The sequence below is a fragment of the Panulirus ornatus genome, chromosome 23 (assembly GCF_036320965.1).
Source record: "Panulirus ornatus isolate Po-2019 chromosome 23, ASM3632096v1, whole genome shotgun sequence".
Lineage (NCBI taxonomy): Eukaryota > Metazoa > Arthropoda > Malacostraca > Decapoda > Palinuridae > Panulirus > Panulirus ornatus.
Window position 1 is genome coordinate 4,857,533 of NC_092246.1, and position 15,774 is coordinate 4,873,306.

Genomic DNA, 15,774 nt, shown 5'->3' on the forward strand with positions numbered 1-15,774 from the left:
ACTCCCCACCAACCATCCACTCCACCACTTACCATCCACTCCCCACCAACCATCCACTCCCCACCAACCATCTACTCTATGACCAACCAACCACACCCCCACCAACCACCCACACCCCCAACAACCAACCACTCCCCCACCAACCAACCACACACCCACCAACCATCCACTTCACCCTCCAACCATCCACTCCCCCACCAACCACCCACTCCCCCACCAACTATCCACTCCCCCACCAACCATCCACTCCATGACCTTCCCTCCTTCACGAAGACAGGAGCATGTCCGCGTCTGTGATGTCATCATCATCATTATCATCATCATCATTAACAACAATCAGACGCGCATCATTCCCATCATAACTACTAAAAGAAATTACTTTTACAACCCTGCTTTGCCCATCCCTCTACAAGTACTTAACACTCTTTTAAGTCCTCTTAAAGTGACTCACTTGTCCTTTTAGTATATAAGTGGCGACCTGAATTATATGAAGTGCCGTCATCTAGCCTCTATCTCGAGTGGGTGGTTAATTAGAGATCTTAAATCAAACTCGAATCATCCCATCTCTATATAGGAATCTGACGTCATGAGATGGCGGAAGCTGGGCGACGTCATCGTTCACCCCGGCCAACCAAGGATCGGCTTGATGATGTCATGGCTACGTGGGGCCAGTCATATCTCCCCCCTCCGCGTACAACGCCCAATCCCAGGAAAGGCAAGTGATGTCATGGATGATAATTCGTCTCATTGGTTGATAACGGAATTAGTCAAGAACGCTACACAATTCAAGTCAATATATCGCTACTTTATGATGTTTTTAGACTAGTGACGCATACATCTTTCACACAAAAGGTGATATAACTATCATATATCATAATTAGAAGTTATTTAATAGGTAGAGCGTTCCATTCGTCTAAGTTTATGGAGTTTTGAGTTGATTAATAAATCGCGCGCAAGCACGAGCTGGCAGCCCCCCCTCCGCGGAGGGAGACATGAACTTGTATAAGAAAACGGAGGAAACCCGCGCAGTCGCAGTGGCTCGTGAGAGACGAGCTGATATACATCTGTTCTCGCCTCCTCTATTCGTACACCGTTTCCACAAAGGTAAGTCCCGGTAAACCTGTGTGTGTGTGTGTGTGTGTGTGTGTGTAATCTGGTATTTCTAAACTGCTTCCCGTGGATATAAGACCTCCAGTGTCGCCACTCCCTGTGTCTTACTTAAATATAACATTCCATGGAGAACACGTATTGTAGAACATATGATGTTCATGATGTGGAAGAATAAAAAAAAAAGGGTTTACTTTGACGTTATATCGAGATTAAAAGTCTTTTTTTTTTTTGATGCTTTGATGGATCCTGAACTCAATATAATGAACGTGTGTGTATGTGTGTGTGTGTGTGTGTGTGTGTGTGTGTGTGTGTGTGTGTGTGTGTGTGTGTTCAGAATATTTTCTTTACGGAGTTGCGTTCAAACCTTCCTGTTAGTGCATGCAACTGCGTTTTCTGAGACGATTTTGCCCCCACATATATGAACAAGAAACAAGGACGCCATATTGCATATCAGGAGGTCAAAGTTCAATGGGTTGTAATGTTTGGAAAGCCTCCAGATAAGCTTTCCTTTTTTTGTTTAAGGTGATATGTTTAATAGGCCTTCTCTAAGCTTTCAATGGAGGAGGAGGGGGATAGTTTAATAAGCTTTCCCTTTAAGCTTTACACTGGGGATGACGTGGCTTAGTAACCCTACCCTCTAAGCTTTGATCGAACTCACATGGTTTTAATAAGCTTCCCCTAAGCTTATACACTAGGAATGACGTGGTTTAATAAGCTTCCCCTAAGGTTATACTAGGAATGACGTGGTTTAATAAGCTTCCCCGAAGGTTATACTAGGAATGACGTGGTTTAATAATCCTAACCCTTAAGCTTTTTTATTCTAGTTCTATGGTTTAATAAGCTTCCAACTTAAGCTTTTATTCTAGTACCATGGTTTAATAAGCTTCCAACTTAAGCTTTTATTCTAGTACCATGGTTTAATAAGCTTCCAACTTAAGCTTTTATTCTAGTACCATGGTTTAATAAGCTTCCAACTTAAGCTTTTATTCTAGTACCATGGTTTAATTAGCTTCCAACTTAAAAGGGTTTAATAAGTCTCCAAAGTAAGGAACGATCCATCGCAACATCAACTGAACTTAGAGAGAGAGAGAGAGAGAGAGAGAGAGAGAGAGAGAGAGAGAGAGAGAGAGAGAGAGAGAGAGAGACGAATGACCTGGCTGGATTCTCCTGGGGTCGGTTCTGTGTGGGTTGCCTGCCGCACCACCCGTCTTGTTGATGACCTTACCTTACCACCACCACCCTCCTACCCACCCCCCCCCCCCCCACCCTACCAACCAACGCAACCGACCAACCAACGCGACCAGCCACTCACAACCCACACACCTCCCCCCCCAAATATCATCAACAAAGCAGATTGGCGACCAAGCGACTTGGACAGCCTCGTCTTCTCGCCCAACCATGACTTTGGAATCAGGGCGACACTGCGTCTCTCTCTCTCTCTCTCTCTCTCTCTCTCTCTCTCTCTCTCTCTCTCTCTCTCTCTCTCTCTCGTTGTTGACCCCGTCCATAGCTCGCGTCGGGAGGCGCGCACACACACACACACACACACACACACACACACACACACACACACACACACACACACACACGCACGGACGCACGCACGCACGCATGCAAGCGCGCGCTCGCTTGCCCCAAAAACCACCAACACATGACCGTCACGAGAGTGCTTTCCATAACGAAGGGAAGCGCTTCCCCACAAGCACACACACACACACACACACACACACACACACACACACACACACACACACACACACACACACACACACACCGGTTCCTGGTGTGGGTCGTCGAACGGGGCTTTGAAGCAAACACCTCCAAGGACAACACTTGCTGGCGACGCAACACAGCGTCGGGAATGGCAACAAGCGAGTCTTATGATACAACACTGCAACAGAGCAAGAACACTGTGCTCGGCTATACGATCCGACCAGCTTGGTTAAAGAGAGTCCCGTTAATTGACCACAGCGGGTTGGGAAAGTGAAGGGAAGGGTGGAATGTGTGTGTGGGATGGAAGGGTGTAGTGTGTGTGGGATGGGAGAGTGGAGTGTGTGAGGGACACATGGGTGTAGTGTGTTGGATGGAAGGGTGGAGTGAGTGAGGGATGGAAGGGTGGAGTGTGTGTGTGTGTGGGATAGAAGGGTGGAGTGTATGTGGTCTGGAAGGGTGTAGCGTGTTGGATGGTAGGGTTGGGTGTGTGTGTGTGTGTGTGTGTGGGGACAGATGGGTGTGGTTTGTAGAGTGCATTAGTGATGTAGAAGGTCTGGGGTACAGCGGTGCATGTGTGTACACCCTGAGGTAGGGAGGTGGGTCGGTCGGTCCACTACCACACTCCCTTCTTATGGTAAGGTACGGTAGGGTACTCCATCATCATCACCCGAGGGAACAAGACGCCATCATAATGATTATGATCAGCGGGTAAATTAGGGACGCCCTGGCGTGGATTCAGGGCTGTCGGGGGAGAGGTGTACGGAGGGCGCTCTCTCAACAGGTTTCTCAGGGCTGTCTGTCGCGACTCAGGGCCTCTCGCTAAGGGCCAAGAGCTGTCACTAAGCAACGCTAGCTAGCGAGCGAGTGAGCGAGCTAGTTAGCGCTGTTACTCATAACCATGGGATGGGGGGAGGGGAGGAGGGAGGGGGGTGTATGTATGTGAGTCACTAATGGGGGGTGATTGGAGGCAATTGGGTTCGACCATCGTGACGAGCCGGTCATTGGGATGGGAGGAGGGAAGGGGGAAGGGGGAGGTTTGGTCATGGAATTGAGGGGGAGGGGATGGGGAAGGGGGTGTCTTGTGGCGGTGAAACCCCCCCCTTTTTTTTTTCTTTAATTTACCGACAGGAAATTCCTCATGTGTTATGAGCATGAGAGAGAGAGAGAGAGAGAGAGAGAGAGAGAGAGAGAGAGAACCAGAAGTACCGAAAATAGGAAAAAACTAAGTGTTAAGGGACGGATACAGACGAGGCAAGGGAGAGGAATGTGAGAGGCGGTGAGTGAGAGAGGGCAAGAGTGAGAGGTACCATACACAGGAGGAGGAGTTCACAGGTCGTGAGGGAGGAGCCACGAAGGTCATAAAACTTCCGCCTCAAGAACACGACCAGAGAACACTTGTGGTCAGTAATGTGACTGAACGTAGAATCATTCTACTTCTGGGAGACGTGAGAGAGAGAGAGAGAGAGAGAGAGAGAGAGAGAGAGAGAGAGAGAGAGAGAGAGAGAGAGAGAGAGAGAGAGAGAGGAGACGAAATCAAACATCAAACAAAAAACAAGAAAAAAAGTTTTAGATCAGAAATGACCAACGGAATAATAATCAGAAGATCGAGACATTGAAGGAGAACATCGAGAACATCAAGACATTGAAGGAGAACACGAGATATTGAACATGGAGAACATCGAGACATTGAGGTAGAACATCGAGACATTGAACATCGAGAACATGGAGGCACTGAAGGTGTAGCGGATGGCGTGACATTCAAAGCGTCGTGTTCCAAACTGAGGCTCCTACGTGGCGGAAGACCTGATGGCCAAGGGCAATGAAAGGTCACTTAATAACACACACACACACACACACACACACACACACACACACACACACACACACACACACAAAAGGGGTCAGAGGGAGAAAAAACAGGAAGGAGGGCGCGTGAAACAGGAGGAGGAAGAGGAGTAGGAGGAGGAGGAGGTGGGGAGCAAGTTAAGTGACGGTGTTGCGAAAGATGGCAGGACGCGATGAGGGAGTCGTGTGTGGTTCCTGTTCTCGACGTGACTGAAGGTGATTATGAACATAAGAACAATAGGTCAAATGGAAGATTATAGTGTTTTCCGGGGGGGGGGGAGGAATGACTGGGGGATACGACAGGAGTTTTTGATGGACTGAAAACCTTCAAAAGGGACCAATTACGGAGTCGTTCATGTCGGTGTGTATAAACTGGAGGAGGATCGGGTGTAGATATCTCTTGCCCTTTCCAAAGGTGACTTTGATGGACGATGCGATGCTCTTGAGTTTAGGATGAAGACGGACGTTGTAGAATCCAATGCTATTATAGCCCCCGTCGTAGTCGCGTAGCTTTGCGTGAGGTGTTAAACCACAAGGACTCGTAACTACCCGAGGGTCAATACTATAACAACCAGAGGGTCAATACCATAACTACCAGAGGGTCAATATTATAACTACCAGGGGGTCAATACTATAACAACCAGAGGGTCAATACTATAACAACCAGAGGGTCAATATTATAACTACCAGAGGGTCAATACTATAACAACCAGAGGGTCAATACTATAACAACCAGAGGGTCAATATTATAACTACCAGAGGGTCAATACTATAACTACCAGAGGATCAATACCATAACTACCAGAGGGTCAATACTATAACTACCAGAGGGTCAATACCATAACTACTGCATTACCATCACGATGACGTCATCTACCATATTCCCAGCTCAGTAATTGGGGGGGGGGGGAGGGGGCAAGAGGACTCTACTGGGGGAACTATGGTAAATGAGTTGATAATGTAGGTCTTAACTATATGGGGTCAGGTCATTATACTCAAGGGTCGTACCGTCGTGGTGCTCAAGGATCGTACCGTCGTGCTCAAGTATCGTACCGTCGTGCTCAAGGATCGTACTGTCATGCTCAAGGATCGTACCGTCGTGCTCAAGTATCGTACCGTCGTGCTCAAGTATCGTACCGTCGTGGTGCTCAAGGATCGTACCATCGTGCTCAAGTATCGTACCGTCGTGCTCAAGGATCGTACCATCGTGCTCAAGGATCGTACTGTCATGCTCAAGTATCGTACCGTCGTGCTCAAGTATCGTACCGTCGTGGTGCTCAAGGATCGTACCGTCGTGCTCAAGTATCGTACCGTCGTGCTCAAGGATCGTACCATCGTGCTCAAGGATCGTACTGTCATGCTCAAGGATCGTACCATCGTGCTCAAGGATCGTACCGTCGTGCTCAAGTATCGTACCGTCGTGGTGCTCAAGGATCGTACCATCGTGCTCAAGTATCGTACCGTCGTGCTCAAGGATCGTACCGTCGTGCTCAAGTATCGTACCGTCGTGCTCAAGGATCGTACCATCGCGCTCAAGTATCGTACCGTCGTGCTCAAGGATCATACCATCGTGCTCAAGTATCGTACCGTCGTGGTGCTCAAGGATCGTACCATCGTGCTCAAGTATCGTACCGTCGTGCTCAAGTATCGTACCGTCGTGCTCAAGTATCGTACCGTCGTGCTCAAGGATCGTACCGTCGTGCTCAAGGATCGTACCGTCGCGGTACGATGAACGCCTTCGGGGATAGCGAGAATGTTAAGGTAGAAGTTACCAAAGCTAAAAATGGGAGGGAAAAATAATACAGACATAATTTAAAGAAGGTTTAATACTGAGCCTTATTATCCCTCCCTTACTCACCTCTGTCCTGTCATACGGACGTAAGCCACGAGCACTCAAGGGCGACGCATTAAGTCGAGAGTCAGGTGTGAGGATCACCAGTTCTCATCTGCCACATGTCCAAGTGCAAGGATGACGGGGTGGGTGGGTGTGTGATGCCTCCTCTCTCTCTCTCTCTCTCTCTCTCTCTCTCTCTCTCTCTCTGTCTCTCTCTCTCTCTATCTGAGGGGTGGGTGGGTGTGTGATGCCTCTCTCTCTCTCACTCTCTCTCACTCTCTCTCTCTCTCTCTCTCTACCTGAGGGGTGGGTGGGTGTGTGATGCCTCTCTCTCTCTCACTCTCTCTCACTCTCTCTCTCTCTCTCTCTCTCTCTCTTTACCTCCCCACACGACCAACGCCATAACCAGAGGGGGCGGTCGCTCATGTTCCTAACCATCCACGATCATCATCATCATCATCTTCATCATCATCATCATCTTCATCATCTTCATCACCATCACCATCACTTTCACCAACAGCCTTCTTCCCCCTGACCCATCACCCATTACCACAAGCACTTTCACCATTCCGTCAACACCACCCTCTTATTCACCCCCACCCCCCTTCACCACTTTCACCACACTCGCTGTGGGGCAGAGAGAGAGAGAGAGAGCGAGAGAGAGAGAGAGAGAGAGAGAGAGAGAGAGAGAGAGAGAGAGAGAGAGAGAGAGAGAGAAGCAGTACTTTCCAAGGCGGTTCTTATGTAATGGGCAACACGGCTCTGTCTGTCTATCTATTCACCTATCTATCTATCTATCTATCCATCTACATATCTACTCATCTATCTATCTATCTGTTCATCTGCCTATCTATCTATCTATCTATCTATCTATTCATCTACCTATCTACTCATCTGTCTATCTATCTGTTCATCTGCCTATCTATCTATCTATCTATCTATCCACCTACCTATCTACTCATCTGTCTATCTATCTGTTATCTGCCTATCTATCTATATATTCACCTATCTATATATTCACCTATCATTTCATCGGCCACACTATCTATGTATTCATGCCTATCTATCCATCTCTCTCTCTCTCTCTCTCTCTCTCTCTCTCTCTCTCTCTCTCTCTCTCTCTCTCTCTCTCTATCTCTCTCTGCCTTTCCTGTCTCTCTCTCTCCCTCTGTCTCATCTCTTCCGTCACACCTGGCAGGACAGGCAGCTGGCCCGTCAACGCTTCATGACGCCACCACGCCCCACCTAAACAAAACCAAAACAAAAACAAACACAACGATTTAATGGGTTGATTTGCGGTGATGAGATCAAACTCCCACCCTCCCCCCCCCCGGCAGAGGAGGCCACCACCTTGTCTGGCCTCCAGCCCTGGCCTCTCGCCAAATACCTCATCGCCAACTAAGGTTTCCAGCCCTTGCGACACACACACACACACACACACACACACACACACACACATCACCACGGTTTTCCACGCACGGGAGGGGGGCGGGGGGCGTTGGGGGGAAGGGGGGCTGTTGCTTCGTCGCGCGCGCGCGCGCACGAACGAACGAACGAACGAACGATGACGGATGTCGAAGCGGACACCCCCCCCCCCCCCCACGCCTCGCGCCAGGGGTCGCCGACGACGAACGACGAGAGAGAGAGAGAGAGAGAGAGAGAGAGAGAGAGAGAGAGAGAGAGAGAGAGAGAGCGAAGCACGTATACAAGACGATGATAAACTAAGATCATATGAAGAAAAAGAAAAATATGAGACGATCTGAGGGAGGTAATTGTGGTAGCCATGGCCGACATAGGGAAATTTCCCTGCCGCAGGCCACACACACACACACACACACACACACACACGTCTCTCTCTCTCTCTCTCTCTCTCTCTCTCTCTCCCTCCCTCTCTCTCTCTCTCACTCTCTCTCTCCCTCTCTCTCTCTCTCTCTCTCTCTCTCTCTCTCTCTCTCTCTCTCTCTCTCTCCCTCTCTCTCTCTCTCTACCTGGTTATCTGGCATGTGGGAGTTGCAGGGGGAAGGGGGAAGATGAGTTGTAGGAGGGGAGGGGGAAGAGGAGCTGCAGGGTGGGGGAGGGGGAAGAGGAGCTGCAGGGGAGGTGATGTTGGGCTTGAGATGGGGGGATATTCTGGGGGGGGGAGAAGAGTGGGAGTGAGGAGCAATGAGGAGTGAGGAGGAGTGAGGAGGAGTGAGGGAAATTTATTCATGGTGGAGAGAATGTGAGTATGAGTGTCAGGGTATATTCTACTGTCGTCCTCTTCGTGAGAGGGAAAAATTATGAGTAAGTAGATTATAAAAACCTTCACATCCTCATATTTTTACGTCACTCCTTACCTCATAATCTGTATATAAACATTATATCATTCCCTCGACACTGGAGCTTTGTGGTTTAAAACTATTTTGCCTCCAACTATCTACAATACACATTCAGGACACAGACACAGACACACACACACACACACACACACACACACACACACACATATATATATATATATATATATATATATATATATATATATATATATATATATATATATATGATCGTCCTTCTGCAGATATATGACTTCATCACAGACCATCGGGGGGTCTTCTGTGACCTGTTTTCCCCCCCCACACTTACGGTCATGTACACCCACGTACACCCATGTTGCACCACATACACACCCATGGACACCCATGTACTTCCACTTACGTTCATGACCTTTCACGTACTCCCATGTACTTCTACATGTCCCCCCCCACGTACACCCGTATATGTCCTTGTACCTCCGTTGTACACATATACAAACCCTTGTGTGCACTCCCACGTACACCCGTATATACCCTTGTACCTCCATTGTACACATATAAAAACCCATGTACACTCCCCACATACACCTGTATATACCCTTGTCCCTCCGTTGTACACATAAAAACCCATGTACACTCCCCACATATACCTGTATATACCCTTGTACCTCCGTTGTACATATAAAAACCCATGTACACTCCCCACATATACCTGTATATACCCTTGTACCTCCGTTGTACACATAAAAACCCATGTACACTCCCCACATACACCTGTATATACCCTTGTACCTCCGTTGTACGCATATACAAACCCATACGTACACCCCCACGTACACCCGTATATGCCCTTGTACCTCCACTGTACACATATACAAACCCATGTACACCCCCACGTACACCCGTATATGCCCTTGTACCTCCACTGTACACATATACAAACCCATGTACACCCACCCCCACGTACACCCGTCATGCATTCCCGCGGTAGGGTTGCCAGGGGTCGCTTGACAAGAACACTGTGTTCTGAGGGCCATGAATTGCGTATTGCTTCATGCGTAGGAATCCACGTGAGGCGCGTATTTCCCCCAAATCCTCTCTCCCCCTGGGGGGGGGGGGTGTAACCTCCTTGCTTAACAGACCATGAAAGAGACCTGCTATTGTACGGTAAACCCAAACACCCACACACCTCCTCCCTTCCCCCCCTCACCATTGTCTCTCGTTGACCGTATGCAAATGAGATGAGAGCAGTCGCTTTGGAAAGAGATATAATCTTTTATCTGCTGTTATCATAGGTGTTGTATAATGTAAATCTTTTACTATGCTTTTATTTCTGGTTATTTTGACTTCTTTTGTTTACCTACGGATAAAAGAATAGAGGAGACACATATTATGGTCTTAGTGGCCACTGGGTATGGCTGGTGGAAGCGGGTGTCGCTAATGTATTTAGCGTCCAGCAGTCGTAAAATTAAAAGGAGGGGAAGAGAGTGTTATACACGGAGGATGAATGAACTGGATGGCATTCATCAGGAGGGGGTGGGGTGGGGGGGGGGCCCGAGAGTCGGCTGTCTCCATGTCAATAGATATCGGGAAGTGAGTGAACAATGTTAGGAAAAATAATGTGGGGAAAAAATAAGTGAAAAGAGAAAATGCAAATAACACACACACACACACACACACACACACACATACTCATGCATGCACTAGTAATCGTATACATATATATATATATATATATATATATATATATATATATATATATATATATATATATATATATATATATTCCTATGAGTCCACGGGGAAAATGAAACACGAAAAGTTCCCAAGTGCACTTTCATGTAATAATCACATCATCAGGGGAGACACAAGAGAGAAATATAACAGTCAGTTGATATACATCGAAGAGACGAAGCTAAGACGCCATTTGGCAAACATGTGATTGTCCAAAACATATATATATATATATATATATATATATATATATATATATATATATATATATATATATATATATATATATATATATAAACCTGAGTAATAGAATGAGGTAATGCTTGAGTCAAAGCAAAGTTGTCGGTCAGCTATTAATAAGGCTCTCGCGTTTTGAGTAAACATCTGTCTCACTTCCAAATATATTCGTGAGTTTTTCATTTTCTCATCGTACACACCGAGGCAGGAACCGGACTGTTGCCAAGGTCGAACTCATGACTTCATTTGACACAAAAAGAGCTGGAAATGATGGCCTTCATATCCACGCTGATGTGCATCACTGTACACCATGAATGTGGCCATGAAACAATTTATATGCGATTCTTTCGTCTGTGACAAAAGGCTGTGGTAGAGAGGGGATGAAGGGGTGTACATAGACGAGGTCTGGTGTACAACACTGTACATAGAGGAGGTTTGGTGTACAACACTGTACATAGACAAGGTCGGTTCGACATTGTATACAGACAAGGTCGGTTCAATACTGTACATAGACAAGGTCTGTTGAACAATGTACATAGACAAGGTCTGTTGAACACTGTACATAGACAAGGTCTGGTGTACAACACTGTACATAGACCAGGTCTGTTCAACACAGTACACAGACGAGGTCTGATACACAACACTGTGGGACACTGTCGGGCAGTCTGTATAACACTGTCACGATGGGTTTATCTGTGCCACGGGAGTCTGTTGACATAGACACGCGTGACCATATATTTCTCCTCATCTTTTTGTCAATTCCTGTCAGGTTGTGTGGACTTAAAAATGGTTCTTTCTTTGTTTACAGGCTGTCATCATGTACACCAGCGCGACCCTCACCTTGCTCCTCCTGGCGACCGTGGGTGAGTGTCCGAGTAGAGAGAGAAGAGAGAGAGAGAGAGAGAGAGAGAGAGAGAGAGAGAGAGAGAGAGAGAGAGAGAGAGAGAGAGGATGATACGCGTAGCGTCATCCTGAGGAACTATGACTGGGTAAGGTCCTCTTCATAACGGTATATGGGTAACCCTGCATAACCCTGGTCGAGCCACTGTGACAGAACCCTGGTCGAGCCACTGTGACAGAACCCAGCTGAAGGCACGGCCCGAGAACGCATTTCCTCAGTGGTGAAATGAAATGGGCAATGAGAGAGGAGAGTTGGCGGAGGAGCGGATGATCTGCTCTCTCGTCCAACCCACAACAAATGGAGAACTGTCTCCACACACAAACACACACACACACACACACACACACACACACACACACACACACACACACATACATACACATACAAACATGACCAATCATGTATGAATCGTAGTGTATATAGATGAACATTTATAATCAAGTTATCAGAAGTTAGTTAAACTTTATAATCAAGTTATCAGAATTTAGTTAAACATTCATAATTAAGTTATCAGAATTTAGTTAAACATTTATAATTAAGTTATCAGATCAGATGTTAGTTAAACATTTATAATTAAGTTATTAGTAGTTAGTTAAACTTTATAATTAAGTTATCAGAAGTTAGTCAAACATTTATGATTAAGTTATGTGTTTAGATTGTGTTTTCGAACTTCAATCAGTTCAGGTGGCCTCACTCACGCCAGGGAATCGAAACACAGCTAAGGTGAGTAGGAGGAATGACCTGAAGCCTTTGACTCAGCTTCATTACAGATCTAAGCTTTAAGCTTTTTCATTTACAACTTATCCCTAATTCCCGTTATCTCGGTGAAGGTCATCAGTGGTGAAGGCGAAACTGGTGAACACTGACTTAATTCTTCCTCTTCCTCCTCCTCCTTCTTCAGGAACGCTGAGCACGGCCAAGGAGAGGGAATGCCACAAGGGCGACTTCAACTGTGGTGGGCGGTGCATCCCCAAGAAGTTCGTCTGCGACGGTTACTTCGACTGTGGCGACGGCAGCGATGAGGTGAGTGAGTGACTCCGGCTGGGGTGAGAGAGAGAGAGAGAGAGAGAGAGAGAGAGAGAGAGAGAGAGAGAGAGAGAGAGAGAGAGAGAGAGGGGTGATACGTAAGGTCCAGACTGAAGAACACAAACTCACCATAAAGAAAGAGGGGGTTCTCTCTCTCTCTCTCTCTCTCTCTCTCTCTCTCTCTCTCTCTATCTATCTATCTATCTATCTATCTATCTCTATCTCTATCTCTCATCTATCTATCTATCTATTTCCATCTCTCCTACCCGCAAAAGTAAGAGAAACCTGACCGAATTTCTCATCTCCAGAGCGACTGCAAGATAAATCTGCGTAGTGGGTTCAGCGCCGATGCCCCCGCTGCTCCTCCTCCCGCAGACCAACCCATACTCTTCAACTCTCCTCCCGCAGCCGCAGAGCATCCTATTGTCTTCGATGCTCCTCCCGCAGCTGCAGCACCTCCAGCCTTCCATGACTTCCCCCCTGAGGAAGACGCCCCAACCTTCCCCCTGGAGTTCGGGCCTTAGTTTCCCCACTGGAGATGGGGGACGAAGGCTGAATCACCGAACGCCATAGAAGGAGCGGGACGCCAGTCCTTGTAGGATAGATGTAGGATAGGAGTGAAGCTAGGTAGTGGGATAGGGAGGATGACACGTGATATACCCGCCTTAAATATGTCCTGGGTTAAGGGATTAGGAGGGAGGGAGGGAGGGTACCACGTGATATACCTGCCTTAAATGTATATTCATTTTTGAAAGGCCATAAGAATATATCTTCCATCCGTCTTCAGTCTCCACGAGTATTTTGTGAAGGACGAAGAAGAATATTCTGGTTATTGTCGGAGTGTTGTCTTCAGGGTTGAGGGTGTGTGTGTGTGTGTGTTACTGAGGCAGGAAAGGGAGCTTGGGGGCGTGGGGGCGTGTTGACTACAGCCAGTGTCAGGTGTATAAATCAGCCCTGTGGCTTAGGGTCGTGTGTACTGTAGCCATCATCACATACCTGGCTTATATACTGGACTCCTGTCAAACATATACCCCGTCTGTTCTGTTGATCAGTGAGGAGAATGGGGATCTTATAGTGAAATGCTTGATGTAATTCATGGAATAAATAACTATATCAAACAAATATATATTTATGTTGATGTATATACGACACACACACACACACACACACACACACACACACACTCACACACACACTAATGTATATATAACAAACACACAAACATACATAAATGTATATACAACACACACACACACACACACAAATGTATATATAACAAACACACATAAATGTATATACAACACACACACACACACACACACACACACACGCGCACACACACACACACCGTTATCCAAATTCATATAAACACAACTATACCCGTTTTTCTCTCTAAGGTAATTCCAATGATAATACTTATCCCTTGTTATAACTCTCCAAGTACAACTCAACTGGAATGGAAGTAATTTCACAAATTACAACCAACTTGTTATTATAACATTACTGTCTTGGATGAGGTGATATTCTATGTTAATTGAAGGCGATTACGATGCCTTGCTTGGAAGTGAAAAACAAAATGCCAATATATATATATATATATATATATATATATATATATATATATATATATATATATATATATATATATATATATATGTAAGTTCCTAAGTAATTTATATTTATGTGATATTGAGAAAATTAAAAATTATTTTGTAAACATGATTTTTATTTATCTTTCCTGTTTAACTGTTATATTTCTTTGAGCTAGATTTAACACACACACACACACACACACACACACACACACACACACACATATACAATATGAAAGCCCCGCGTCACACATTCGCCACACACATATATACACAATATGAAAACCTCGCGTCAGCAGGAATCCTTCGGGTTATGATACTGAATTGCAAGGACCTCCTGGTTCCTGAGGGGCCCGGCCCAGGCAAGCCCCCGGGAGGAGATTTCTCCCTGAGTCCAAGATGTCCTTTTGGTCCGTAAGGAAACGAGGACATCCTTTGGTAACACTGTTATGAGAGAGTTGGTACCACTGTCATGGGAAATCTCATATCTCACGTTTTCTGTGGAATTTTATTATTAAATATTTTTCTCTCGTGTGTGATAACGGAGAATCTGAGAAGAATATTTGTATACATAACGTAAGTCAGATTTCTGAATATATTATTAATATGAATATCTATAAGCTACGAACAAGCTGGTACATTTACTCATATTTCTCTTTTCTATGTTTTGTATTTAAGCATTTACTCATATTTTTTTTTCTACGTTTTGTATTTAAGCATTTACTCATATTTTTTTTCTATGTTTTGTATTTAAGCATTTACTAATATTTTTTTTTTCTATGTTTTGTATTTAAGCATTTACTCATATTTCTCTTTTCTATGTTTTGTATTTAAGCATTTACTCATATTTTTTTTCTTCTATGTTTTGTATTTAAGCATTTACTCATATTTCTTTTCTGTTTTGTATTTAAGCATTTACTCATATTTCTTTTCTATGTTTTGTATTTAAGCATTTACGCATATTTTTTTCAATGTTTTCCATTGCAAAATATTTCTTTACTGACAAACTTAAAGCTTGTGAGACTGAGGCATATAATGATTTAGGACATACATATTGGCCAGTGTATATGACACACACCACTCGGTAAAGATAACGACCAATAGCGACTAAAGCATGGTTCGGTTCCATGTCTGAACGTGAGCTAAAGGTTTCACGTGAGGATACTGAAGCATGGTTCGGTTCCATGTCTGAACGTGAGCTAAAGGTTTCACGTGAGGATACTGAAGCATGGTTCGGTTTCATGTTCGAACGTGAGCTAAAGGTTTCACGTGAGGATACTGAAGCATGGTTCGGTTCCATGTTCGGACGTGAGCTAAGGGTTTCACGTGAGGATACTGAAGCATGGTTCGGTTTCATGTTCGAACGTGAGTTAAGGGGTTCACGAAGCTGTCTCACTAGAACTGATGCGAAGTCTACTCGATTCAAATAATCTACACTTCGGATGCTATATTCTTTTCTATCTTGTTCAAGTATCTATAAGCTGTATG

General features: G+C 45.5%; 1 protein-coding gene across 1 annotated transcript; it reads left to right on the plus strand.

Moving 5' to 3' along the window:
- The first annotated feature begins 1,005 nt into the window (after positions 1–1,005).
- Positions 1,006–13,916, plus strand: LOC139756735 (uncharacterized). The gene is made up of 4 exons (XM_071676448.1): positions 1,006–1,104; positions 11,576–11,630; positions 12,570–12,691; positions 13,003–13,916. Exons 2-4 carry the CDS (start codon positions 11,585–11,587, stop codon positions 13,216–13,218), a joined length of 384 nt encoding a protein of 127 aa, XP_071532549.1. The 5' UTR covers positions 1,006–1,104; positions 11,576–11,584; the 3' UTR covers positions 13,219–13,916.
- Positions 13,917–15,774: the final 1,858 nt, after the last annotated feature.

Excerpts from the sequence above, each read along its gene's own strand:
- LOC139756735 (XM_071676448.1), top strand. The coding sequence starts at position 11,585 with ATGTACACCAGCGCGACCCTCACCTTGCTCCTCCTGGCGACCGTGG. Across the intron at positions 11,631-12,569 it reads GCTCCTCCTGGCGACCGTGG|GAACGCTGAGCACGGCCAAG; the intron begins GTGAGTGTCCGA and ends CTCCTTCTTCAG. Across the intron at positions 12,692-13,002 it reads GTGGCGACGGCAGCGATGAG|AGCGACTGCAAGATAAATCT; the intron begins GTGAGTGAGTGA and ends TCTCATCTCCAG.